Genomic DNA, 27,896 nt, shown 5'->3' with positions numbered 1-27,896 from the left:
CTCTCTGGGATGGGACTGGACTCCGATTGGATTACACAGCCAGCCTAGAAGTGCTGAGGGTGGTGGTGGCAATCCAGAGCCTTGTGATCTGTTTAGCTCATCCCAAGGGCAGTTAACTTTGGGAGGCTCTGTGTACAGATGGCTGGCATTTCTCTTTGTCTCCCACCTGTCGTAAAGTGGCTGTCGCTCCCACCTGCACCTAGATTGTAAGACTGGACCATCAAGTCAGGATGGCAGTGTGTGGCAGGGTATCTATCCCATTTCTTCTCCTGTATTGTCACAATGACAGAGCTGAGGAACCAGAAAGCTTGTTGATTGAAAAACATGTCTATTTAGAAGCCCAGTGTAAACTTCCTGCCTAGACTGGGTCTGGATTCTTGACGATGGCTGAGTTTCCAGGTTTCATTTCCTTTGCCCTCATACTTAACATTGTTTGTAGCTCCCAGTGTGTTCCCCTCACTTAGCCCTCCTTGCCCTGCCCTTTTCTCTCATTATTTGAATATTGGCTCTGATTCCAGGTAATGTCTGGAATTGTCACTCTGGAAATAGGGCTGGGCCATGGCTGAGTCAGAGATCTTTGCACCTAGCGCTCCCACTGCACTTACTGGCTCAAAGACCATCCCAGTAGTGGAGCCATTCAGGTGTGGATCAGTTTTAGAACTGGAATAGAATCAGGGAGCTTGAGGTCTTGTGGGCATGGGACACAAGAGCCTTTCACCTCCGTGTTGCTGGTTCAGAGCCACTTGCAGCCATTCCCGTCCGATCTCTGTTTGCTGACTGACGGGACCCTGGGGGCAGTCTGGCAGCTAGGGAAACAGGTCTCAACATCACCTAAACCACATTGCTCAATGATTGGCCTCCTTTTTGGGGCCGAAGACTGAGTGGGCCACAGAGACTAAACTGCCCTCTCCCTGCTGCAGCTGAGACACCTTGGCCAAGGACAGTGTAGGGGGAAGCTTGCCCATACACTGAGAGAACTTCCCTCCCCAGGGCTGCATCAGCTTTTACACAAGCAACAAAATTCATGCACAAATATTGCATTGTTGTTAACAATCCCAGGACAGAATTAAACTCTGCCCGGTTGCTGGTTTTGAAGTGTTCCCAGGAAGTCAGGCACTTTCAGGGGGAACTGGACTTGCATTTGACAGGGAGAGTCCCCAGGTGTTTCTGGAGGTGATCAGCACAACAGGCTCTTTGGTGTCCTCTCATTCCCTGGGTTCACATCAAGGTACTTTCAAAGAAATTAAACCTTTTGGATTGGCCTGGAACATTCGCCCTGGAGAGAGATAGAGAACAGGATAGTCAGGCATCAAGTAAATGCTCCATGGCCATAGAAGGAGCTCTGGCCTTTAACACAGAGATGGTGGGCTCTGATTCCAACGGCTGGTTTCAGGTCCCCTCCCCGAGGGGCCAGCTGCTGTTGTGTTGCAGAGGGTGGAAATCTCAGGCAAAGGAATACTGACTGTATTGAGACAAGAAAGCTGTCACTCTAGAAACGTCTCCTCCAGGGGATAGCCTGAACACAACCCTTCCAATAGTTAATGGACACTGGGATGTAGTAGTGTCCCTTGGGGCGCTGAACATCCCCAGCTCAGGATGTTGCTGCCTGTCCTTTCCATGCCTTCCTCAAAGCAGGGCAGGACTGTTCCCTTGGACATTTTCTAGTGTGTCGTGCAGTCTAGGTTTGTGTCCTCCAAGCCCAGGGGCTCCCGTCATTCCCTTTGGAGATGGATCTCATACTGTCAGGAAGCGTGTCCTGAGCTTCAGCCTACCTTTCACTGTCTTTCATCTCCTCGCACCTAGTCATGCTTCCTTGAACTGCTCAGAGCTCCTGCTCACCCTTCTGGCAACCTGGTCTGTCGCCAAGACATGGCCAGGTGCTGAGCCCCTCCTCTCTGAACCTCCCTTCAGGTTGTTGATACCTTCCTGGTAACAAGGGGTGCACACCTGAGCTTCGCCTTCTCATTATAATGTATAGAGAGGCAGAGACCACTGTGCTGGGTGATATGTGCAGCCCCAATCCCTTTGGTCTTTCTGGGACTAGGCTGGGTAGGATGGTTCCAGAGATGCTTTGAGTGCTGAACAATTAGGGCTTTCGCTGCAGTGACCTATCGATTGTTTGGCATGGCCAGACTTCTTTGCTCTGTCCGGGAACATTGCTGCACAGCCCAGTAATCCCCTAGCATACCGTTTGCACAGTGTTGCAGAAAAGTGAATTGAAAAGAGAATGCACCTTATAAGAAGGTGAGAAATCTTTTTCCACTGGCTTCCCTCTTGCTCACTAAGGAATAGTACTTCACAGCCACAGTCGTGTTGTCCAGGTTGTAAGGCCACTCCTGGGAGCGGGATATGGAGTCTTTCACCTCTAGGTTGCCTGTTTTCTCTGTCTTCACTTTCTCTTGACCTCTTCTCCTCTGAGTTGTCAGCTCTCTCTGTCTTGTCCCTTTCCTCCTAGCCTTCTTTCTTGTCTTCTTTCTTCACTTAGTCTCCTCTGTAGCTGTTAGCTAAGGATACTGTAGTTAAAATCATTTCACATAGAGCCCAAGTTCTTCAGGGGTTCCAAAGATCAATTTCCATCATACCCAAAGCAAGGAACCCAGGGGAGTCAGCTGCAGTCAGGGATCTGCAGCGGCCTGGTATCTTACTGCAGGAGGTGGGGAGAAGCACATACCAGGACCTGAAAATACAAGTAGCTCTCACCTGGGTGGAAGCTGCTGCTCTCAGGGAAATTGAGTTTTTGTTTTAGAGACCATTAATGAGTTCATTAGTCAGCAATGATCCCGTCTGCTTTAGATTTTGTCCCTCACCGCCCCTTCCCCTTCCTCCTCCCCCTCCTGCAGGATCTCAAGCTGTGGCAGGAGATGAAGTAAAACGTTAAAGTTTATTGCAAAGTTCATCTCTGAATCGTGCTGCAACTTGTGTGTGTTGTGTTGGCAACTTCAAGGGGATGCTACCTGGTAATTAATTAGGTGTCAAGAGACAGCCCAGAGGTTCCAAGTCTTATATTCTTGCTAATAGAAATTGTCTCCTTTTACATTGTTCTCCTCGGCTTGTCTCTATTTCCACAGGGCTGGAGAGAGCCCAGCCACCAATAGGTGTCTAGATCACACCTTCCCTTGGCCTCCCTTCTGCATATGCTAGCTCTTGCCTTGAATGGAACATGAGCACAATTAGCCCAGTCCTGAAGCCTCCCTTTGTCAGCCAAGCCGGATTCTGATCTTTTTTCACCCTTGCCCTGCCAGGGAATCCTGCCTCACTTCTCCCTTCCCCATCTCCTCTCACTCTCATCTTTGCACTTGTTCCCACACTGAGCCCTGCACTTGGAACCCCTCCCCATCTTCTCATTTATACTGCCTGCTCAGGGCCCACTTCTGCCATGCAGCCCCTAAACGCCACTCTTCCCTGCCACCCACCCGCACCCAGGACTGACAGACGCACTCCTGGCTCACCCAGAGCAGTTGAGCTGTTGGTTTTAGATTGTAAGTGCACAGGGCCAAGAGCCAACTCTTCCCAGTGTCTCATACAGCGCTGAGCATGCTGCCAGCACTCAGCATGAGTAGTAATTCTGGGTCCCAGACTTGTGCCAGGCAGGTGCTTGGCACAGCACAGCCCTCCTCCTCCCTCACCCCCAGCCCTCTCTTCTTTATTAAATAACACATCCAATCTCAGACCCCTTGGCTCCTTTACTCCAGGCTCTGACCCAGGGCTGCTTCTTACTGTCCCTTCCACTGCCCCCCGACCCCATTCCCTCCCAGTTCCTGACCTCCTCACCCCTACACTCAGCCCCATTCTCTCACTCTATCTCGCCTCCTTCCTTTTAGCATGCACTGCTGTCCCCTATCCTTAAAGGAACAATCACCTTCAGTCCCACCTGTTTCTCCAGCTACTGTCTCATTTCCCTTCTCTCTTGCACATCTAAGCTCCTGGAAGTAACCATTAACCAGTACTGCTGGACAAAGGGTCTTCTAATGCCCTTCCAGGTACACCGCCCCCTCTGGTTCCTGCCCTCTCCACTCAAACGGCTCTCACTCACTAAGGCTGCATCTCTAGTAGAAAACCTGTCCCAGAGTAACTAAATCCATCAACACATGCACACCAGCCTGGGCTCCTCAGTGGTTGCTCCCTGGCCAAGTCTTTGGCCTCTCCTCAATCCTTAGCCTCCTTGAGCTTTGTCAATAGCCTTCAGTACTGTTAATCATACTGTCATCCTTAGGCTGTCATGACCCTATATTCTCCTGGTTCTCCTGTCTCCTGTATACCCTATCCTTGGGCAACCTTAGCCCCTTTGCATAGATTCAGTTATCTCTGTGCTAATGACTCACAAATGTACTTCTGCCCTACCCTGCCCAGTCCTGCATATCTGCCTGTCTCTGACATCTTATCCTGAGGATGGATGGCTGCCAGCCCACACTCAGTATGGCGTAACTGAGCTCCTTTGTCCAACCAAGCCTTCTTCGTTTCTGCCATCCTGCACTGCAGTGAGCAGCAGCACCAGCCACCCTGTCACTGGAGGTCCCCTGTGAAGCTTGCCTCTCCTTCTCCCCACACATCCTCACCATAGTCAACTCTTGCTGCTGTTTTGTCAGCCACGTGTGGAAAATTAGACCTTCCTTTTTGTCCTGGTGGCTGAAACATTTGTTCATGTCCTGGTCATCTCCTGCCTCAGTTACTGCCATTCTCTCCTGTCAGGCGTGGACACCGAGGTGACGTAGCTCAGTAGAGCTAGGGGAAGTGGGAGGCCAGGGTGAGGGATGGGAGTACTCTGTGGAGGTCAGCTGCTGCTTTATGTTTGTGCCATTTTAAATCCACTGCTGGTCAGGCACAGGCAGCACCACGGGGAGCTGCTGAGCAAAGCGAGATGTGGTGGGGAGCTCACTACGGGCTCAGGAGGCTGTTCCAGGTGTCAGGAGTGGTCTGAGATAGACACATTCTAGTGCAGAAGGTGTAGACAGGGAGCTAGCTGGCAAGCAAAGGCTGCATTATGTGGAGTGCCCAAAGGAGATTATCAGAGATTCAGGTGGGAGCAGAGCTGTGAGATCCCAACAGATGTTAACAGGATGGGAGGCAGAAGGTGTCAGGAAGCCAGTGAGAGGCATTGAGGGGTAGGAGTGACATGGTCCTAACGGTGGCAGAGGGAAGCATGTTGGATTGGGTGGAGGTGGGGTCGGTGCTCGGGTGAGAGATGATCATGGTGTGGGTGAAAGGGTTTGGGTTCATGGAGTGGAAAGGATGGAGGCTAACAATGTTGGACAGGAAGAAATAAGATCTGACAACAGTCTGAGGGTGGGACAGAGGGGAGGTGACAGGCTGGGGTGACGAGGAGGGCTCAGCGGCAGCAGGACATGATGAGTTTGAAGCAGTCATGATGTGAGATGGTACCTGAGCCAGGAGAGTGGATGAGGCCAACCCAGCAGAAGAGGAGAGGGTTGGGCAGGAGGCAGCCAGGGAGACGCACACATCGGTTGGGGAGCCTGTTACCATCGCTGCTCCAGCTGCTCTTGGTGCTCGTTAACCCATTGCAACACTTGACTTGATCTGATCCTAGATTAGTGAGGTGTTTGAGGCAATTTCAATTGTTTTCTCTTTTAGCTTCTCCAGATCCTCAGGGCCTGGAAGGGATGGACAGGTGCTGTGTTGATGGCCACATCCGTCCTTTCCCGCCCTCAGCACTTTCCCAACCAGTAACATTGGGAGGAAAATGTTCCGTGCTTGGTCCCTCCCCAGCTGTGGCATCTGCCGTTCCTGGTTCAGTTTGGCTGTTTAATGTTTGCTGTGTTTGTGTTACAGGAGAGTGAAAAAAATCCTTTCCCATTTAAAAATTCTATGTACTGGTCTTTAGACACGGAGGCAGCAAAAATGGCTGATGTTTGAAACCTGAATGCTGGTTCCCTAGCTTGGCTGTGGGACAACTGCATCCTGAACATGCCTCCTGAGCAATTTCCTACTGAGCATGTCATTGGCTGCAAATGGGCCCTGGTACATGCCTGCACCAGGCAGGTGGCACTAATGCAGTGTGCCCTGGTACATGGCTGCATTGGGTGAGCAGCTGGCACTAATGCAGTGTGCCCGATACATGGCTGCGTTGGGCGAGCAGCTGGCACTAATGCAGTGTGCCCGGTTCATGGCTGCGTTGGGCGGGCAGCTGGCACTAATGCAGCGTGCCCTGTTACGTGGCTGCGTTGGGCGGGCGGGTGGCACTAATGCAGTGTGCCCGGTACATCGCTGCATTGGGCGGGCGGGTGGCACTAATGCAGTGTGCCCTGGTACATCGCTGCATTGGGCGGGCGGGTGGCACTAATGCAGTGTGCCCTGGTACATCGCTGCATTGGGCGGGCGGGTGGCACTAATGCAGTGTGCCCTGGTACATGGCTGCATTGGACGGGCAGGTGGCAATAATGCAGTGTGCCCTGGTACATGGCTGCGTTGGGCGGGCAGCTGGCACTAATGCAGTGTGCCCGGTACATGGCTGCGTTGGGTGAGCAGCTGGCACTAATGCAGTGTGCCTGGTACATGGCTGCGTTGGGTGAGCAGCTGGCACTAATGCAGTGTGCCTGGTACATGGCTGCGTTGGGTGAGCAGCTGGCACTAATGCAGTGTGCCCGGTACATGGCTGCGTTGGGCGGGCAGCTGGCACTAATGCAGTGTGCCCGGTACATGGCTGCGTTGGGTGAGCAGCTGGTACTAATGCAGTGTGCCCGGTACATGGCTGCGTTGGGCGGGCAGCTGGCACTAATGCAGTGTGCCCGGTACATGGCTGCGTTGGGTGAGCAGCTGGCACTAATGCAGTGTGCCCGGTACATGGCTGCGTTGGACGGGCAGCTGGCACTAATGCAGCGTGCCCTGGTACATGGCTGCATTGGGCGGGCAGCTGGCGCTAATGCAGTGTGCCTGGTACATGGCTGCGTTGGGTGGGCAGCTGGCACTAATGCAGTGTGCCCGATACATGGCTGCGTTGGGTGGGCAGCTGGCACTAATGCAGTGTGCCCGGTACATGGCTGCGTTGGGCGAGCAGCTGGCACTAATGCAGTGTGCCCGATACATGGCTGCGTTGGGTGAGCAGCTGGCACTAATGCAGTATGCCCGGTACATGGCTGCGTTGGGTGGGCAGCTGGCACTAATGCAGTGTGCCCTGGTACATGGCTGCACCGGGCAGCTGGCACTAATGCAGTGTGCCCTGGCTGCCGCCAGGTACTCACACTCCGTTGGCCTTCGAGGGAGCTCGGGACTGTCTGTGACTCAGGCTGAGTGACTCCAGATTGTTTTTGCTTTTTCTTTGTAAAACGTAGTAAATCAAATGCTAACAGGCTGTTTTCCAGCTCCACACGAGTGTCAGGAGAGCACGGGTTCCCCCGCAGCCATGAGTCTGTGGAGCGTCGTGTGCCGTTGCGTGTTAGACAATGTACACCCCATGCCAACTGCGTGCGCCGTAACCCTGCCGTGGGAGCCGTACCTGGACATAGCCTGATTCATCTGAATTGTATCTGGGCAGTGGGATTGTTGCATTAATGGTTTCTTTTGTGTGGAAGAAATGAGCGTGTAATGTTTGATGTGGCAATGAGCAGTGTAATACGCCTTCTGTTGTGCCCTGACCAAGTTGCTCAGATCTCACCAGTCCCAGCTTCCCTTCATTCTGCTGCTTGTGAACTCAGGGTTCACCTTCAACTCATCAGAATACACTCCATTCCCCCAGACCATCTCTCCCTCCTCTCCGGTCTGAGTCTGTGCAGTGCTCATTGGGTGGGGACCTGCTCTGTTCACACCAGGGCTGGTAATGTCTGGCCCACAGCTCTGCCAAAGGCCAAAATTGGCTCCTAGCACACAGCTGGATTGCAAGGACAATGTTACATGGAGGGTGGAGCAAGCACATACCCCTCTCTTCCTACTGTGCTTTCAGGAAATGTAGCTACAGCAGCTGTAAGTGTGAATGAAGTCAAAAGAATGGATCAGTGCCCCCAGCTCCCCCCCTTGTCCAGCCCCATCCAGTGTCCGCACCCCTATTGTTCTGGTTCCGCTCCTCCGTGTCAGGGCAGGGGCCCAGCAAATGCTCTCTGCATCTGGGTCCCAGGAGGAGGAGCTCGGGAGAGAACAGACGAAGAATAGGTTTTCCCTTGCAGGCGAGCTTTGAGTTCCAATTGCTTGTTCCCCTTCCTAGGTGTGTGTTTAACACCCAGCCCAGCTGGAAATGAGCGACTCTGAGAGCCAGCCAGCTGAGCTGAGCGTTCGTACAAGTAGCAGAGCTGTGTTTGCTGCTTCCTCAGAGACAAGGCAGCAGAGCAGGATCCACTCCGGTTCATAGTTACCTCTCTGGCAGGCTAGCGAAGCCTGTCCTGCTTGGAGACGGCCCTTTCCCGACTTTAGGCACACGAACGTCAGCGGGAGTCCCCTAAGTGGCAGCAGTTCTCTGTGGAGCAAAGTACAGAGCAGCATTTCTCTCTCCCCAGACTGGCAGCTGGAAGCGGTGTGAGCGCGCTGCCTCCCGCCCTGCCCTGAGCATGCTGCCAGTGTGGTTCGTGTGGTGGCGGGAAGTGCCAGTATCGTTAATATCTTTGGGCTGTGGTGGTGCAGCTGACCAAGTTGTGGAGACATTTTTCTGGTGTCATTAAACTCCCTCCCGTAGCCCCACCCTCTGTTTTCAAGGGAATTCAGGTTCCCAGGGAGCTCCTCCCCACAGACTGCACACCCTGCCTGGCTGTGCCACTCCCTAGAGCAGGGGTTCTCAAACTGGGGGGTCACGAGCTGTCAGCCTCCACCCCAAACTGTGCTTTGCCTCCAGCATTTATAATGGTGTTAAATACATAAAAAAGTGTTTTTAATTTATAAGGAGGGTCACACTCAGAGGCTTGCTATGTGAAAGGGGTCACCAGCACAAAAGTTTGAGAACCCCTGCTCTAGAGGCTGTTGGCATCCCCGTTCCAGCTCCGCTTTGCTGGACGTTCGCATGGCCCGTGCCTGGAGCCTGGTGCACACATTGGCTGCCCAGGTGGACAGTTGTTATTTGTAGGGAAATCTTTCCGTCGCTTCAGCTGCTTCTCATTTAGAGTTTGTGCAAACTCCCCGGGTTCCCTGAGATTCAGCCGGGCTGGGCTGCGGTGCAGTGTTGAGAGCAGCAGCAGATGGATGGGAGCGATGCTTTGCAGAGTACTGCTTTTGGTTTTGGGAGCAGAGACTTTACATCATGCTGCTGTGACTTAGGTACCTGTTTTCTCTAACAGCCTTGCTCCCTGCGCATGTTTGCTCTGTCATTCATTGAGCATAATGCAGTTTGGGTTAGTAACACTACTGTGCCTTGCTGGTTTGCTGAGGGTCTGACAGTGTGATTTCTGGTGTCTCCAAGGTGGGAAGAGCAGCATTCTGGGAGTAGTGCGCTCTGCAGTATTTTAACTTTACAAAGTCACGTGAAAATCAGTGGGGCAACCATCCAATTCAGGTACTAGCCTAAAAACACATGAAGGAAATGAAACATACAACCTGCTAGAATTACACTGGACTTGACTCAAGTCTACAAACATATGTTAACTCAGATTTCCTGCTGCCACTCCCCATAACTCCCCCAATATACCTGCGTGTCAGCTCAGAGACCCTCTGGTCAGACTCTTTGATTTGCACCCCCTGTATTCAGTGGGGTGAAATAAGGGCTGAGTTCCCTTGGTTTGGAGGCTGAGGGGGGACTCTCTCTCAACTCCACAAAACAGCCTGGCAGAGTGGCCTTTCCCATATTCAGTACCAGTCTGTCATAGCAAAACACTTCAGTTCTTTTCACATGCTACAAGTTACCAAGCAATGCAGCCAGTTTCCTCAGGGCAGGCTCCCAGTTCAGTAAGGTCTGGATTCAAACCTGTGAAAGCTACTTGTATTTGAGTCACTGAGGACAGGAGCAGAGCCACTCTGAGCAGTATCCAGGTGGTAGCCTCTTTATGACTTCTGTGGTTTTGAGCTGCTGAAGTTAAATGGTCTCATCCAACCTCAGAAGTTTTCTTATCCCAAGTTTCCAAAAAGAGGAGCAGAAAATTCCCAAGTCTTTCATCCCCGTTCAAATATCCACCAGAGCAAGGAACTGGGGACCGTAGAGTGGAATCTCAGATGACATTCTCTGGAAAGCAAACTTCATAGAGTGTAAGTATTCAATGGCTTAGCCTAGCCAGTGCCCTCTGCATGGATTTGGCCTGCGTCTGCATCTCTTCCTTTCCTGGGCAGATTAACAGAGGCTGGAGAGGGTGAATCACAGAGTCTGCCTGAGGACCCCGTCTGCTTTGAAGCCTTTGGCACTTCTGTGAGATATTTAAATGACAGACAGACATCTAGAGAGCCGTAAATATGTGCTTGGTGCCAGCTAAACCACAGAGAAGATACTGCATTTGTGGTGCAGGGAGGTTCAAATATTTGTGGTCAAACTTAAAATTTGACATAAAACTCTCATCTGTGATGGAAGGCGTCCAGGAGCTGCACAGAGGACGCACAAGCTGTGCAAACTCACCCAGGCTGCTTCCAGATTAACTCCGCCAGTATGAGGCAGAATGTTCTAGCTCCTTAACTGTTGTTTCCCTCCCACTGTTACGGCCATAAGTCAGATCTCCAAGGGATGCAGCAACCGGTGTCTGTTTCCATGGGCAGGACTCTACCATACTCTGGTTGTTACTGACACTGTTTTGTGTTCTGCAAACTTCAGAGAACCTGGAGGCCCAACACCCCTTTCCTGCCAGACGGAATGTGTGCCTTCCATATTGCCTTAGAGCCACATCAGCTTCGGGCCTTGCTCATCGCCAGGAACTTCGCTATCAGAAGATGCTGGGAAACAGCTCAATGAGCTACTTCATTTCAGGCCAGCTCCACACTCTTTTACCAGGCAGGTCACTGCTGCCAGCTGGGGACCTTCAGAAACCATTCCTGGATTGAACAAGTTTCTCTGCCTTCAAATGAATGGCCTGTTTTAGCTTTAGTGAATCAACTCAGGCCGCAGAGAAAGGGCAGCGTGTGTCTGTCAGGGGTGCAGGAGTCCCTTTTTCCATTGTTAAGCCATACGCCCTCCACCAGAGAGCCTGCTAACTGCTTTCTTATCTCTCTCTCAACTCCACAAAACAGCCTCTGACAGGGCACGCATCCTCAGAACTGGCCAGGGAAGCAAATTGCCCCAATGCCTGAGAAGGGAGAGAATGGAGCAGGAAAGAGTCTTTATTGCCTGGGAGCAGCTCAGTCTAGGTAACCAAATGTTGGCTTTCCGTTGTCAATGCCCATCTGAGAGGAGGTCATGGAGTCTTCCTTCCTTCGCTGTCTTTCCCCCCACCTCAGTCTGGGATCAGCATTCCGATGCCACGGTCAGGCCTTTAGGGCTTTGTTCTTCCAGTCTAGCATGGCTGGTAGGACGGGACAGGCTTCATCGGCCTGCTTTTGCTGTTACTTTCAGTTGCTTGAATTCTTTTCTCTTCCCAGTAGTTCCCTAGACTGAAAGCTGCCCTGACCCATGGACGTCTGCATAGAATTGGTACAGATTGGCACTCGGCAGTGCAGCCTGGTGAACACAGAGCATCCTAAAGCTGGATGTAGGGCATCTGGAATGACAGGAGAGAACGTGGAATGCTCTGAAATACTCCCCCTTGCTGAATGGATACACAGTGGTGGGGAGCCTGAGTGCCATGTGTCTGATCATTCTACAGACAGGGAACCACAGAGATGTAGTGGGGCTAAGGACAGATAGATCCCTGCAAGTTCTGATAGGAAATCCCCAGCTCCACTCTTCCAGAATCCCTTCGTCAGGACTGTTGGAAGACCATGTTTCTAACTTATTGTCATAACTATTGGTTTGAGAAGCTTGGCCAGCTGAGAAAGAGACTTCACCTGACCATAGCGTATCCGACAGGAATCACTTTGCCCACCACCAGAGTGCTCCCTGGACTGGAAGGCAACTGCTGTGTGGTGGTACACAGCATGCTACACAGAGGGTACAACAGGAGCTAAGTTGAGCACTAACCCAGTCGGAACTTCAGGAAGAGTTGGAAATGTTGGGATTTGGTCAGGGTGCCAGGCTTCTCTGAGCTAGCTGAAGGCCATGGACCAGTGACAGGCTTACCCCATGCACAGCTCCATTCCCTGGAATCACAGGATGAGAACTCAATTCATGGGCAACATCTCCATAGCTGTCTAGACACCCCACCTCCCCCACTGCAGGGTCTGACACTCTTTAGTGGATGGCACTGTGCCTCCCCCAGGGTTGGTACCCATCCAGAGGACACGATTTAATCTCTAACCTTGCTGGGCTTGGAACTGTCTGAGCTGGCCATGGTAAAGAAACACACTATCCCTCCTAGCAATAGGATATTGAACTGAGCATGCAAATGGCTGCCAGCCGACCAATCCATTTGCTCACTGAAGATGAGTTGGACAGTGGAACTGACAAAAAGATTGTCCGGTGCTCTTACCAGGTGATTAAAACATCAGGGCAGGTCTTTCCAAATGTTGGGGAAAGCCAAAAACTCAGTTTGGAAACAGAAACATTCCTCTCTGGGGCCATGTAACTGATCGTGCTTCTGTGGCCAGATAGGGAGCTCCATGCAAACCTCCAGGATATCCTGAGTGTATTATCCTATGAGAGTAGCACAGAGAGCCTTCTTCTGGCATCCTCGATTCGGTCAGGTGCTGACTCTTCCAGCAGGTACAGCCACAGTGGGCACCCATGGGACTCTCAGGGTGTCTCCTCTGCAGTGGCACAGCTCTGGCGCTATGGCTATGCCGCCGTAGCACTGAAGTGTAGACACTCCCCACAGTGATGGAAGGGGGTTCCACTGATGTCGGCATCCCCCTCTCTGAGAGACAATAGCTAGGTCGCCTGAAGAATTCTTCCACTGAGCTAGCTGCATGTACAGCCTGCTTTAGGTTGACCTAGCTACATCGCAGAGGGTGCAAACATTGTCACAGCCCTGAGGGATGTAACTAGGTCAATCTAATTTTTAGGTGGAGACCCAAGCCTTAGATCTGTGCCTGGGGAATTACCTCCCCTGAAATTCCTAACCCATTGAAGCCCTAGTCCTGTGTGATTGCATCTTCCCAGTACTGTAGCTAGCGAGGCAAACTGCAAATACCAGCGGCAGTAGGGATGCTGAGATGACCAATGGTGAATCTCCATGAGAAGTCTGTCATTTGACTCTCCATTCCTATGTGGAGAAATGAGGGAAGATTTGCAAGAAGATGAACTATTAGTTGATCTGTTGCCAATCTGGAAATAGCTGTGGGGACATTCTGTGGAGCAGTGTGACAGAGGGGGCTCTGCCGTCGCACTGAAGTGTTGACTGAGCTGCCAGGTTGGGACCTGAGGGGATGGAGATTTTTCACAGGCAGTTTGTATATTTCCTCTTGCCTGCATTAGTAAAGGTGCATCTGTAGCCCTGCTTCACCATCACTGGATGCTAGTCGGGGAGAGAGATGTGGCCCTTAGCATGCGTATTGTTTTGGAGAAGGCTTGTACCTTGGTGTGACTGTGCAGAGATTCTGGCCTGTTGGGGGTAGTGGTTTCTGGTGCTACAGCTCAAGTGTGGCATTGAGGCTTTGGGAGAGCCCCAGCTGGGCATGTACAGAATTCACTTTGAAATAGGTAAATTGTGCTCCCCTTTGCCTTCGGGGATCTGAGATTAGCAGGGCAGTGGGTGAGTGCAGCTGCTGTGACACTGGGTTCTCGTTTGTTCTTTGTATTACTGTAGCTCCTCGAAGCCCCAGTCATGGACCAGGGGCCCATTGTGCGAGGTGCTGTACAAACACAGATCTGATCCCTGCCCCAGAGAGCTGTGCTATGGATTATTTAGAGCCTTTGGGGGTGGGGAGAGAGGCTTTCCTTTGAGGTTGGGAGGGGAGGAAGAATTAACAATCTCCTAACTCTGCAGCCTGCTTCACAGTGCTGTGGAGAGCCTCCGCGCAGAGTGAACGATCAGTGGCGCTGTGGGGCAGCCTCCTCAGCCGCTCTGCTGTGCCAGGCCTCTTGGCCCGAGTGCTGCCCGCAGGGAAAGCAGCCTGCGCTCTGAAACCAGCACAGGAATCCAAGGAGTAGGGCACAGCTGTCCCCCTCTGACCAGGTGTGACGAAGCGGGACTGTTCTTAATGTTTCCTCTGAATAGTATGGGGGTGCCTCGGTTTCCCCTAGGCAGTTCTTAAGTATCTAGGTGGCGGGATAAGGGTGTATGATCATTGCAGAGCCCTAGAGGGCAGGTGTGTGCAGGGGTCTGGACACAGAGAATGGCCGACACCCTGTTTCCTGACAACTGATGGCCTGGCCCTTCCCCCCTGCTAGGTGAGAGCTAAAGGGTTGGAGAACAAAGGAATCCGGTGACCTCCTGGCCTGGGAAAGGGACAAAGCCCAGAGGAGGAGGAGGGGCTGGAGGGAGTTTCAGTTTGGGGCTGGCTGAAGACATGGAGTGAAGGGCAGACGTGGTTGTCTGGCTCACTGCCCCCCAAAATGGACCCAGCTGAGGGGTCCCGTTCTCTGCACCTACAAGCTCTGTTTAGACCATGTTCCTGTTGTCTAATAAACCTCTGTTTTACTGGCTGGCTGAGAGTCCCGTCTGACTGCGGAGTTGGGGTGCAGGACCCTCTGGCTTCCCCAGGACCCCGCTTGAGCGGACTCGCTATGGGAAGCACACGGAGGGGCAGAGGATGCTGAATGCTCCGAGGTCAGACCCAGGAAGGTGGAAGCTGTGTGAGCTGTTTGCCCTGCAGACAGTCTGCTCACAGAAAGGAGACTTCCCCAGAGTCCTGCCTGGCTTTGTAGGGAGCAGTTCCAGAGCATTGCCTGGGGACTCTGTGACACAGGCACCTAGGGATATGAGGGGGCATCATTTTGTGGTGTTTAAACATGGCCATAGCCAAGAGTTCAGCAGGATCCCTACCTCGTGATTGGGTCACTGTACAGTGTGAATGGGAAGTATGCTTCACACACGCCATGTGGCCCCATCTAGACAGGGATTAATGCCACATTTGCCAGAGGAGTCTGACTTGCTTTAAACCTCACTCAGGCTAACTTGGTTTGAACATAGTTTGGCCCAGTTCACTCTGGCTGACCAAGCCATACTTAAAACCCATGTTGCCAAAACAGTCAGCCCTAGTGTGGCTGGGCCTGATCCTGCTCCAGCTTGGCTCTGACTCCAGGCCCGGGCGGGTATCTCTCTCCATGCTATGACTCACGCTTCTTGTGTCCATTTCCCCTTGGTATCTCCCCCTCACATGCAGGAATGTGAATCTGAGAGCTGTGGTCCTTTCCCTTTGTAAGTCTTTCTCCAGAGACGCCCTGTCTCCTGCTTGCCTTTGGATTCTGGTGTTTCATTGACAGAAACTTCCATGATCCCTCTGCATGTGACACAAGGCAGCGACTCACTCTTGAGATTTCAGCTTACCTGGTAGCTAACAATGGGGGGAAACGGTCACTATCCCGCGCTCAACTAGTTGAGGCTTGCAAGGCAGCTGGAGGAGACTTTGCATTTCTGCCTCCCGGTTATTTGCTCTGTAAAATTACCAAGTTGTAAAAGTTGATTGAAGGTATCAGTGGGTGTGACAGCAATTAGCTTCGCTGAGGAAAAGCAGTATGTACTGCAGCCTGGTCAAGAGCACTCAGGGCAGCCCAGTCCAGCACTGACTGAAGAAGCTGCCCCACGACCAGCCCCGCAGCTGATCCAGAGCAAGAATCTGGTTAGGGTCTGATGATGTCACCTTGCGAGTGCCAGGTATAGCACTGCACATGCAGCTCATGGGAGTGAGTCCCGTCCCTGCCTTTAGTCTCCTGTAGCACGTGTGCTGCCATCATGACTGCCTGTCCTTCCGGCTGGCTCCTGGCCTTCCTGTGCCCGTGGCTTTGAGCAGTGCTTCAGCGCAGAATCCTGTCCTGTAGTGACACGGTGAGATCAGCACCCGTTAGTGCCTTTCTCTCTGACGTATTTCATCCACCCCATTCCGTGTCCGGCATGGGGAAAGGAGGCAAAGGCCACTGAGGGAGGTGGAGTTGAAGCAGGGATTACACCTGGGGAGCTCTGGTGCCCTGTCCTGTGGTCTTCTGTAAATGGTCACTGGAAGGCAAAAATAGCAGAGCTGGGCTGATAGCGTTAAACCTGCAAAGGTGCTTTGAAAATGCACCAGCTGGTTCAGTGAACATGCATCCTGCTGTGTCAGGCAGTAAGCATGTTAACGTATGTCCTGCTGTGTCTTTGTGAATGATCAGCGTGTTAACATATGACCTGTGAATTAGCAGGCAGTTAGCCCTCCTCACTGTGTGTTAGCAGGCAGGCAGCGTGTTTGGGGGGGTGAGTGTCTTACTGGGTATCTGGCATGTTTGAGTTAGCATAGGCTCAACCCACCCCCCATCCCCAATGAAATCGTAAGGCCGATGACCCATGCAGCACTGTCCCCCCAGCATCACTCATGTCTCTAGGGAACTGAGCCCAGGTCACAGCAGGGCACCAGACCACTTCACCAAAGCTTGGTTTCAGTTTTCCTTTTCAAGTGGCTGTGTGCGTGTCAAGCTGATGGTAGCGTTCAGTGAATACTTGAAGCCAGGGTTTTCGGTTCCTGCTGTCTCACTGCGCAGCCTGTGGGGGAAGGGCACATTCTGCTGCTGAACTCCTCTCCTTGGGCCCGTCTGCTGCTGCACCTCACAGCAAATCCACACTCTCTAGTTTTGCATTTGAACTTTCAGTTCTTTCTGCAGCATCAGAGATATACACACCCTCCCCCCCACCTCCCCCAGGCTGCAGCATCTCTGCTTCTTCCCAGCTGAGCCTGCGTGAAGAGTAATTGATGGCCCCGGGCTGCCCCTTTGGGTCAGATGGGCTTGCTGGGTCTGCAGCCCAGTGGCCTGGAACCCTCTTGGCATCCTGGGGCTGATACGGGTGCTTCCGTTTCCATCCTGAAACAGGAAGTTTCCAGCACCCTGTGTAGCTGTGTGTCACGCAGGCTGCTGCTGTGCAATACCAGATACCCTGGTGCGAGTCAGAGTCAAGCTACTCAGACCATGTCAGAGAGGCCACTATCCCTGGTGCCATCCTGAACTGGGGAGAGCTGGGCCAGCTGAGCTCCAGGAAAGCCCAGCCTTGGGCTGCTGGCAGTTAGCAAGGCTGTTATTCCTGGGTGTTCATGTGATGAGGGTGCTGAGGTTATTTGCTTCTTTCTCTTTTATTGATGCAGCCTGGAAACCTCTGTTCATGAGGCGAGTTACTGGGGGATTATGTCATGGACCGTTAGCTGGGCGCTTCTCCCTGAGCAGGGGAACTGACTTTAAACAACCCTTGCCCTGTGTTAGCCAGCAGGAACTCATGTGTGCCCTAGTTGGATTTTTTTTTCAGGGAGGGGATAAGAGGACATGCCTAATTCCCCTCCCTCCCCCCCGCCCTCGTGGGGTGGGAGAGGGCTTTTCTGCAACATCACTGGTCACTCTCCAGGCTGAAGCTCCCCAGCTTTGTGGAGGATTTTGCAGTTTAATCCTGACCCCTCCTGTTTACTCCCAGCCTCTTCTCCCTCAGGTGTATGAGGGGTGGCTAGGTGGAAAGCATATCTCAAGGTGGGCTAGGAATGAGTCCCAGTGGCCACACTGCAGGAGCTGGGGCGGCACTGAGTCCTGTTGGTGAAGCTGCTGAATAAAGCCTCTGGGATCCTAAACAAGGCAGAAGATGCAGGCACAATTGCCATTAATTTTGAAGGTACCTCCTAAAAATCCACTCAGGAATGGGTGCGGACCCAACACCCAGCTGCTTAGCCAGGCTTGGCCCCTCACGCCAATCCCAGCTCCTGCATCGAGCTATATTCCTGCCATCATCTGCTTGTGTTCTAGACCTTGAGTGACAGACTAGAGACTCCACCTCGTGCTGCTCGTGACCGGAAAGGTGGCTCCACTCACCAGTCCCCAGCAAGCTCTTTGCAGGCCTTTGAGTCCTTCCTCAGTGGGTGACACTGGGAGTCCCAATGCTTTGTGCTCCAGCAGCACCCACTCACCCAACCACATCACTCCCGCACACGTGTGCAAGCCCAGGCATCAGCACACCAAAGTATTCGCACAACTGTGTTGAGTTGCTGGAACTGGGCATGCATGGTTTCATTTACACAGCAACCTGGGCCCCGTAGAACTGCTGATATTAGAGCTGGAAAAGTCCTGTCACTGAAGCCATCTGCTCTGGGCCAAGGCAGGACTGGGCCTAGAGCCTGGGCACCAGGGACTTAGCGAATCTAGTTTGCAGTGACCCAAGCAAGGGGCTCTCTCATTTCCCCAACATCTCCGCAGCCTGGTAGCTCTCACAGGTAGGAAGTTCCCTTGATATTCAGCCTAGCTGTATCGTTCTTTGTTCCTCCCAGCTTTGCTCCTCCAAGAATCATTCATCAGGGATGGCCAGTGGGGGCAGGGGTGTTGCCTCCAGGACATATTCCAGGTGGTGTCCAGTCTAGATTTAGGGGTGTTCCAAGCAGTGAAGTGCTCACTCTTCCCTTGGGAGACGAAACCCAGCCTAGAACATAGAATTGGCCATATTGGATCAGAGCAATGGTCCATCTAGCCCAGTGTCCTGTCTTCCATGCCAGTTGCAGAGGGAGTGAGCAGAACAGGCAGTCATCCGAGTGATCCATCCCCTGTCGTCCACTCCCAGCTTCTTGCAAACAGAGGCTAGGGACACTCAGAGCAAAGGGTTGCATTCCTGGCTAATAGCCATGGATGGACCTATCCTCCAGGAACTTACCTAATTCTTTTTTGAAGGCTGTTATGGTTTTGACCTTCACAATATCCTCTGGCAACGAGTTCCACAGGTTGACTGTGCATTGTGTGAAGAAATACTTCCTTTTGGTTGTTTTAAACCTGCTGCCCATTCATTTCATTGGGTGACCCCTAGTTCTTGTGTTATGTGGAGGAGTCAATAACACTTCCTGATTCACTGTCTCCACACCAGTCAAGATTTTATAGACCTCCATTGTATCCCCCCTTAGTCGTCTCTTTTCCAAGCTGAAAAGTCCCAGCCTTATTAATCTCTCCTCATATGGCAGCCGTTCCATACCCCTCATCATGTTTGTTGCCATTCTCTGAACCTTTTCCAACTCCAATACATCTTTTTTGAGATGGGACAACAAGATCTGCACGCAGTATTCAAGATGTGGGTGTACTATGGTTTATAGAGAGGCACTAGGATATTTTCTGTCCTATTGTCTCTCCCTTTCTTAATGGTTCCCAACATTATGTTCGCTTTTTTGACGGCCGCTGCACATTGAGCGGATGTTTTCAGAGAACTCTCCACAATGACTCCAAGATCTTTCTTGAGTGGTAACAATGAATTTAGACCCCAACATTGTATATGTATAGTTAGGATTATGTTTTCCAATGTGCAATATTTTGCATTTATTAACATTGAACTTCATCTGTCATTTTATTGCCCAGTCAATCAGTTTTGTGAGATCCCTTTGTAACTCTTCAAAGTCAGCTTTGGACTTAACTAGCTTGAGTAATTTTGTATTGTCTGCAAATTTTGCCACTGTTTACCCCTTTTTCCAGATCATTTATTACTATGTTGACTAGGACTGGTCCCAGTACAGACCCCTGGGGGACACCACTATTTATCACTCTCCATTCTGAAAACCAACCATTTATTCCTACACTTTGTTTCCTATCTTTTAACCAGTTACTGATCCATGAGAGGACCTGCCCTCTTATCCCATGACTGCTCACTTTGCTTAAGAGCCTTTGGTTAGCGACCTTGTCAAAGGCTTTCTGAACATCTAAGTACACTATATCCACTGGATCCTCCTTGTGCTCATGTTTGTTGAATTCTAATAGATTGGTGAGGGATGATTTCCCTTTACAAAAACCATGCTGACTCTTCCCCAACAAATGGTGTTCATCTATGTGTCTGGTAATTCTGTTCTTTACTATAGTTTCAACATTCCTGACAGTTTTCCTGATGTTCAGACTACATTTCCCTTCTCTTAGTTTGATGCCATTCCCCCATGTGCCACTCTCTTCTTCGTTATTGGGTCCCCTTCTACCACGAATCATTCTTTCACTCAGCTGAAGGCATTTAGGCTCAGATCCTCCAAGTCTTTAGGCACCTAACTCCCACTGAAATCAGTGTGAGTTAGGTGCCTAAATATCTCTGAGGATCTGGGGCTTTATTCTTTCCATTTTCCCTTCTGGCAGCCCACCACCACCACCCGTAGAGGCCTCTGCCCAGGGGAGTCGGAGGCATGTTTCTTACTCCTGCTGTCTTGAGGCAGTTAGCAATGGCTGTGTGATTGACTCGGAAGAGAGGGAGTCTGACTGATGGGCTCTTTAATTCTCTGCTGCTCCAGACACAGAGGAGAGCCCTGCTCTTGTTACATAAGGCTCCCTAGTTCATGCAGTAGCTGGGGCACAAGGTCAGGGGTCACAGCAGGGTCAGGTGGCTGACACACACTGTAACAACAAGGTGGTTAAAATTAGCCCACAGAGAGGAAACTGGCAGCATTGTGGAAGTGCAGAAGTTTCCTCTGCGCTGCAGCCTGGTGCCGTGGGGGGGTTCTCTGCGTGCCGCCTGCCAGCCCATTGCTCACTGTTGCCTGCCCGTCGTGCTACCTCAGCCCTGCTTCTGTATTTCTGCTCTGCCCGCAGCCTGTGGTTGGTATACGCAGTGTATCCCATAGCAACATGGGATCTTGACGGGCGCTGCTGCCCCATCGCTTCCCCATGTGTGTTGAGCCTCCCAGTTGATCATCTGATGTGTGGGGTGCCCCCCATTCTTCCTGATATCTGAGCCTTGTGCCCTCCCAATGGGTGCTGGGCACTCAGGTTCACTGTGGTCGCACTGGAGTGAAATCAGCTAGACCCCATAAATGAGCTGCCTGGTTCTGGGGTCCACGAGTGGGAGCAAGCTGGGGCCTTCTGACTTGGGGAGCAGAATCTGGGCACTGCTTCCAGTGTAAACGGAGTAAAGTGGAGCCAGAACCATGGTGCGAAGTCCATGTGAGCAAGGTACAAAGAGAAGAGCAGGGCAGGGTTAACTCGTTCCTGTGAGCTTGGCCATCATAGGTTTGCAGTGGACAGGACAAACCATCGCCAAGGGTTCGGCTCTCCCAGCTGGTGTTGGAAAGGGAAAGCGGCAGGCAGGGAGAGTACAGACGCAGTGCTCTGCTATAGCAGGGGAAGGGATTCTGATCTGCCCAAGGGCTGGGGCTTGGGGCCCAGGCAGAGGGTCTGGTGCAGGGCTGGGGGCTGTGTGGCACCAGAGGGGAGCGTTCCAGGCTCCAGTGCTCTGGAAACTCCATCTGAGAGTCTCATACATTTGATAATTACCCAAGCTATTGAATTGCATCCTGGCTAGCTCAGCCCTGACAGGCTCCCTGGTTATTTTGTGAGATGAGCTCATGGGCTGAGGCAGCAGCCGAGTCCAGGAGGTGCGTGCCTTCTGTAAAATGCCCCCACCTGCTGGCTCTCAGCATCTGTGTCATTCCCCTGACAGCTGTCCGCTGAGCCCTCCTGTGTCCATTGTGGGGGCTGTCAGGGGTTCCTGTTCTAGCTGAAATGAAACAGCCAGGAGAGTCCTCCTCATCCATCTCCCACTTGAGCAGGTTTCCAGCTCTTGGGCGGGAATTCTGCCTGGGGATGGGGGTCTTTCCTTCAGCTCCGAACCAGGAGCGGGCTCCAGGGGAGAGGCTGGAGAGGTGAACCCTGTCTGCAGTGCACAAGGCGTTCTGTGAGAGGTGTCGGTGCCTGTGCTTGCATTAGCCTGCCCCAGTTCTCCCTGCCCCTTGGCCACAAGCTCAAGGGCCAGACACTGGTGCTGGGCATCGGCCATTTCCTGAGCCAAAGGGGGATGAGTAACCATCCTCTCCCAGGTGCTCACTGGGCCCTGCTGTATGCATCAGCACTGCTCGCAGCAGCTGGGCCCCAGGCTCTGAGGTTTCCCTTTGGTCAGTGGCTGACTGCCACTGCTCTCTGCCTTCCCTGGGCACTGACTCTGTTTTTCTTTCTCTCCCCGACCCCCTGATCCTCACCCTGTAGGTTATTGCAGCTGACTGCAAGAGGGTCACAGTTCTGAAGTATTTCCTGGAAGCCCTTTGTGGACAAGAAGAGCCTTTGCTGGCATTCAAGGGTGGAAAATATGTGTCAGTGGCACCCGTCCCAGACGCCATGGGAAAGGAAATGGGAAGCCAAGAGGGAAAACAACTGGAAGATCAGGTACCGTGCGGGAAGAGCGCGCCTCAGCGAAGGAAGGGTCACCGCTGTGGGGCCCAGCCCCTGCCGGCCCTGCAGCTCCCACTATTTATAGCCAGGGTAGCTGTGTGTGCATTCTGCACTGTGGCGGGGGGAGCGGAATGGTGAGCAGTCCTGGTCTCTCGAGTCTACTTTGCTTGTGCCCCTTCCTGCCAGTCCCACCCATGTGCCTCTGTCTTGCTCACTGCTATGAGTTCCAGATGCTGCTGTTTAATACTTAAAGGGGGAAGAGCTCTAATAACGTGCAGCGCGGGAGCCCGGCAAGGGGGATGTCAGGGTTCAGGCTCAGGATCAAGTTTACAGCCGTGGAGCTCAATGCGGCAGAGGCCTGAACTCCAGCCTCCAGCACACGCACAGGAAGAGCTGACATTGGCGCCCCCTCCCTCCCCTGCTTCTCACATCCTGATGTGATTAAGGAATTCTCCTCTTGTTTTTCTGCCCTTGCTTGTTCCTGTAGCCCTTGCTTCACTCCAGGCTCAGTGTGTGTGTTCAACGGCCCTGCCAGCCACGCTGCAGGTTGACACTTTCCTTGTGTTTAATCTTGCAGTTTGAAATGCCAGGGAACAGTGGAGAAAGGGAAAGGCATTTGGGGCTGGGGGCTGGGTGGCCCTGGCTCTGCCCATCCTCCTCCATCGGGGGCTAGAAAGACACAGAGCAGGTTAGAGTAGGGAAAATCCATCGCTGTGGGTGGCCTGCATTCGAAGAGTCCACTTAGCCAGTTCAGTTGTCCCCAGAGGAGGGCTGGGTGGAGCTCAGGCACCCAACAAGAGAGTGCCCTAGCTCCCTTCAGCCCCCCTGCGATCTCAGCATGGCAGCACTGGATGTGTGTGGGAGCTGAGACCCTGACCTGCAGGGACACCGACCAGGCTGTTGGGAAGGACAGTCAGAGATCCCAGTAACAGTGGTCATAAGCCACTGTGATACACAGAGACTTGAATCCTTCTGCTCTGAGATAGAGACAGACCAGAGAGAGAGAATGACCCATCTGGAGTTTTGTGGCACAGTTCAGTGTCTGCCACTCGGGCACCCTCACTGCTCTCAGCAGGGATTTCCTGGCAGCAGCTCTAACCTTCTTCCATAACTGGGCTAAGAGACAGAGAATGGCACCCCCCTGGGCTAACCAGGGAGGCCTCTAGGCTGTCATTCCCTGCCCCTCTGGGCTAACCAGGGAGGCCCCTAGCTTAGCTGTGGGAACCTTTCTGTGAACTCCTTACGTAACCCATGAGCTTCTGCATTTGGGTCTGAGCTGAGCCTCCAGCAGGCCAACGTGACCATCCCCTGACCCTGGGCGAGCTTATTCCAAACCTGGAAACAACACTGCAGGCTGCACATCTGAACTGTGCCCCTCACTGGGGCCACCATCTCTCTACCTCTCACTGTGGTCTGTGCTCTCCTGAGAGGGAAGTGAGTCTGAGGGCTCCGTCTTCCTCCTTCCCATGGCTACAGGGTCACTCGGAGGGAAGAGCTGCTGAATGTGTGGCCCAGCCTGGTCTCAGTAAAATTACTGAGTGTGAAACCAGGAAGCATGAGGTGCCCAGTGCATATGTGAGCAGCCCCTGTGCTCCCTGAAAGCCGCTCCAAGCTGCGCTGAGGCTGGGGGTGCCCAGAGATTTAGTACACTCTGTCCCAGGCTGTCAGCCTTCGCCTCTCTTGCCAGGTCCAGGGGTTTGTTGAGACTTGAAAGCCTCACCCCCTGGCCTGGCAATTGGTGCTCTGTGTGTGGCTGAGGCTCGTCCTGATCAATGGGAAAGTCTGAGGAGGCCCAGGACCCAAAGGGCATAGTCCCATGAAGACCATCTGAGCAAACCAAACTGACCTCCAAACACATGCCATGTGGCATAAAGAGCAGGGGCTAACTTCCAGCACAGGGGCTTCCACAGGAACTGGAACCCAAAGACTCATAGACTTTAAGGCCATACGGGATCATCGTGTCTGACCTCTTGTACATCACAGGCCACAGAGCCTCATCCACCCTCTCCTGTAACAGACCCCTGACCTCTGGCTGAGTTATTGATGTCCTCCCATCACTGTTTGAAGACTTCAAGTTACAAAGAATCCACGATTTACTCTAGTTTAAACCTTCAAGTGCCCTATGTAGCAGGGGAAAGTGAGGGGAGTGTCAGGGTTCAGGCTCAGGATCGAGTTTATAGCCATGCAGCTCAGTGTGGCAGAGGAACTGCCATTTCCTCCTCAGCTCCAACACACTGACTAGTTCTGAGGCCCTTCCAAGGGAATTTCTTGAAACAGGACAAGAAGCCCCCAATATGAGCCCTTCCCACCCAATTCCCTCAGGCAACTTCACATCCTTACTGTCCTGGACCAGCACACATGAACAGCCTGCTGCAGTCACCCAGGGTATCAACCACCATAACAGGAGCAAGTCAGAAGTTTAAATGAGTCAGCTTGTTAACTAGGAATGTGCTCGTGCAAAACCCAGAGGATGTGTACGCCTTGCCTTGGAACCACGATGAGGCCAGAGGCCAAGTCCAATGCAGAGCATTTCTAGAAGGGTCCCACGGGGATCCATTCTCGACCCAACACTATTCAGTCTCTTGTCAGTGGTGTGGAAGAAAATATTAAATCCCTGGGGGTAAAGTTTGGAGCTGAGGCCCAGACTGGTGCAATGGTGGATAATGGTGGGATAGGGCAGTTCTTGAGAGCAATGTGGATCACCGGGGAAGCTGGGCGCCTTTGGCCAACCTGCATTTTAATGCAGCCAAAGGCTGGGTCCTCCAGCTAGGAGCCAGGAATGCAGCTCTCACTTACGGGGGGGCTGTGTTCTGGAAAGTGGGGACTCTGATAGGGACATGGGATCATGGTGGAAATCAGCTGAAGCGATGGGCTGACTAAGAGGGCAAATGCAATCCTTGGCTGGATCCGCCCAGGAATATGGAGCAGGCGTAGGGAGGTGATCCCACTGCATATGGCCCGTGGGAGACCATTATGGGGATAGTGCTCAGTGCTGGGGTCCACGCTTCAGAAAGGACGCGGGCCAGCTGGAAGGGCTCAGAAAGGAGCTGCAACGATTCGAGGTCTGGAAAACCTGCCTTACGGTGACGGGAGAGAAGCTCAGCCAGTGCTAGCCAAGAGAAGAAGAAGAGTGACTTGATCGCGGTCTGTAAATACCTACCTGGAGGAAGGTCTGTGAGCGGAGAGGGCTCCTCAGTCTAGCAGACAAAGGCTGAACGAGACCCAAGGGCTGGGAGCTGAAGCCAGACAAATTCAGACTGGAAATGAGGTGCCAATGTTTCAGAGTGAGGGTAACAGCTCACCAAGGGATGGGTGGATTCTCTGCACTTGGAGTGTTTAAATCCAGATTGGACTTCCCTTTTGAAAAGATCTGCTGTAGTGCAGGCAGAAAGAACGGGCTTGATGCATGGAGCGCTGGGGGAAGTTCACTGGCATGAGTTACGCAGGAGAGCAGACCAGACAATCTAATGGTCCCTCTGGCCTTGGAATCCAGGAATTTAAGTTTCCTTCTCGAGTGGCAGAAGGCTCAGTTTGTGTTTCCAGCCTTTATTACAAGTTTTTACTTGTGTTATGGTAGCATCTAGAGATCTCAGCTGCAGTTGGGGCCCATTGGTACAGACATATGATAGGAAGCAGTCTCTGCCCCAGAGAGATTACAGTCTAAATAGACAAGGCAGAGGAAGGGTGGGCGAAAGGCAGCTGCATTCTCCCCATTCACAGAGGTTAAATAACTTGTCCAGGGTCACACCAGGAGTCTGGCAGAGCCTGGAACTGAAAGCAGACCAGCGCTTTAACCACCACACCCTCCTTACTCTAAGCCTCAGCTCTGGATTTCCTGGCCTTTCTGGTGTCATTCAGCCCTGTTGTGTTAACTGACGGTAGGTGGGGAGGAGGGTCATTTCCCTTGGTTTTTTGTTTAGTATTTCCAGAAATAGACTGAAACCTCCCCAAGGAGTGTCAGAGAGCGGCGGGGGGCTGTATGTGCTGGGGAGGGGCCTTCAATGTCGCTGACTCTCACCTATAATGAATTCTCCTCTTCTGGTTTGTCTGGGTTTCCTGTAAGAAGGAGGATGACTTGAGGATCGAGGCATTTGAAGATGATTCTGAGGCTGAAGTCAGTGGAGAAGAGTTTGACATCAGGGAACTCAGAGCCAGGAAGCAAGCACTGGCCAGGAAAGTAGCTGAGCAGCAGCGTCGTCAGGACAAGATTCAGGTAGGGCACTTGGATCCCCGCTGGGAGGGTAGGATTCAACTGTTCTCCCTGTTGTGTCCAGGGGCAGGGAGCTAGTGGGGAGTCTCACAGAAGCCTGAGCTTTCCTTCCAGGTCACATGGGGCCCAGTCCTGCTCCAGAGGGAGTGAGTGGAAAAGCCTCCATTGGCTTCAGAAGAAAGGGGCCAGGCCAAGGTGAATGCAAACCTGTCAGAAACCCAGGGGCAAGCTAGGCCAGGCTGTCACTGTGCTGCCCCCCGTGCGAGGTCATCCTCCGGTCAGGGATCTGCACAGCCAGGCCTCACGATGTGCGTGTCAGGGGTCCAGAGCTGGGCTCTGCATTTCCGCCTTGTGGGGGATCTCCGCAGTCAATTAAAGAGCCCCCTCAGGGAGATGCTGCTGCCCATGGCTGTAACCAAAGCATCACTATGGCAACACAGGCAGACAGATAGAGATTCTTTTACTCTAGCCCTATTGAGTTCCTAGAGCTTTCCCCAGTGGTATCTTGTGAACTAAACTGGCTGGATTTGGAGCTGGGCCCTGGTTGTGAGCACACTGGCCCTTTAAGAGCAACCCCACATGCATGGCTATTGGCCACTTTGCTTTCTCCGGCCCTCTTCCTCCTCCACACTCGCAGCCCAGATGAGGATTTCTCAGCAGAGGAAAATTCTCCCTGGTTCCCCCTCCCCCTCACCTCCGCACTCTCTAATGCCCAGGGCCCTTCACTTCCATAATTCTTCATTTTCCAGCCTTGAACGTAAGCCAGATACATCTGTCTGGCCAGATGCGTGAACTCTGCAGTCTGTGCCGAGGTGGTTGTAAAACAGGGCCGCTGAAGGCCCTACTGGGAGAGCGCACACATGTGTACCCTCCAGCTATTGGCTGGGGGCCCAGAACCACGGCACTGCACTTCCAAACCCACCCCAACCTTTCTGGATGTTTCCCCTTTTTTACAAATCCCTTTTGAGGGGCAGGTCGGAATTGTGCGGGGAGGGAGGGGCTGCCCTGCATTAACCATCCCACTGCTGCTGCAGGGATCTGGGTCACATTAATGCTACAAGGAAAGCAGCAAGTGAGACGGAGATTGGAGAGAGGGGCTGTAAATTACAGCGGCCTGAAGCCTTCCAGCCTCCCAGGGTTGTTAAGTGGGAGGTGTCAGTAAATTCCCCACTTCCCAGCTCCGTGTTCAGACACAGCAAACAGGAACTGCACGTGTTCAGGGATGGCAGTGCTTGCAGAGCCCGACCGGGCCGCTAGCCCGGGACAGCAGAGCCGTTCTCTGCCTCTGTGTACATCTCCACGCCCCATTGCACAGGGAGAGCTGGGGGCTGCCGGAGGGTGTCATGGGGTTTCTTTCCAGTGCACTCCACCCTTCTTCCAGAGCTGCACTGGGCCGGGGCTTGGAGCCGGATGGAGGTCAGCACGAGGGCATGGGCAGTGTCGGGGGCTGTGCAGCTGGGAGCTTAGGTGCACTTGGAGCCTGATTTTAAGGAGTGGAGGAGAGCTCGTTGGGGCTTAAGTAAAGTAATT

General features: G+C 52.7%; 1 protein-coding gene across 4 annotated transcripts in view; it reads left to right on the top strand.

Moving 5' to 3' along the window:
* SMG6 (SMG6 nonsense mediated mRNA decay factor) overlaps positions 1–27,896 on the top strand; it is a 156,758-nt gene that overhangs the window by 113,696 nt on the left and 15,166 nt on the right. For 3 of the 4 annotated variants that reach the window (XM_074974503.1, XM_074974502.1, XM_074974500.1), the window contains 2 exons: positions 21,974–22,150; positions 26,220–26,369. In XM_074974503.1, the coding sequence (XP_074830604.1) occupies positions 21,974–22,150; positions 26,220–26,369 (327 nt within the window). The remainder of the gene's footprint in view (positions 1–21,973; positions 22,151–26,219; positions 26,370–27,896) is intronic. The other variant, XM_074974501.1, reaches the window with a different exon arrangement.

Source organism: Natator depressus, chromosome 17, assembly GCF_965152275.1.
Source record: "Natator depressus isolate rNatDep1 chromosome 17, rNatDep2.hap1, whole genome shotgun sequence".
NCBI classification, from domain to species: domain Eukaryota; kingdom Metazoa; phylum Chordata; order Testudines; family Cheloniidae; genus Natator; species Natator depressus.
This window is presented reverse-complemented; position numbering and strand designations above follow the sequence as displayed.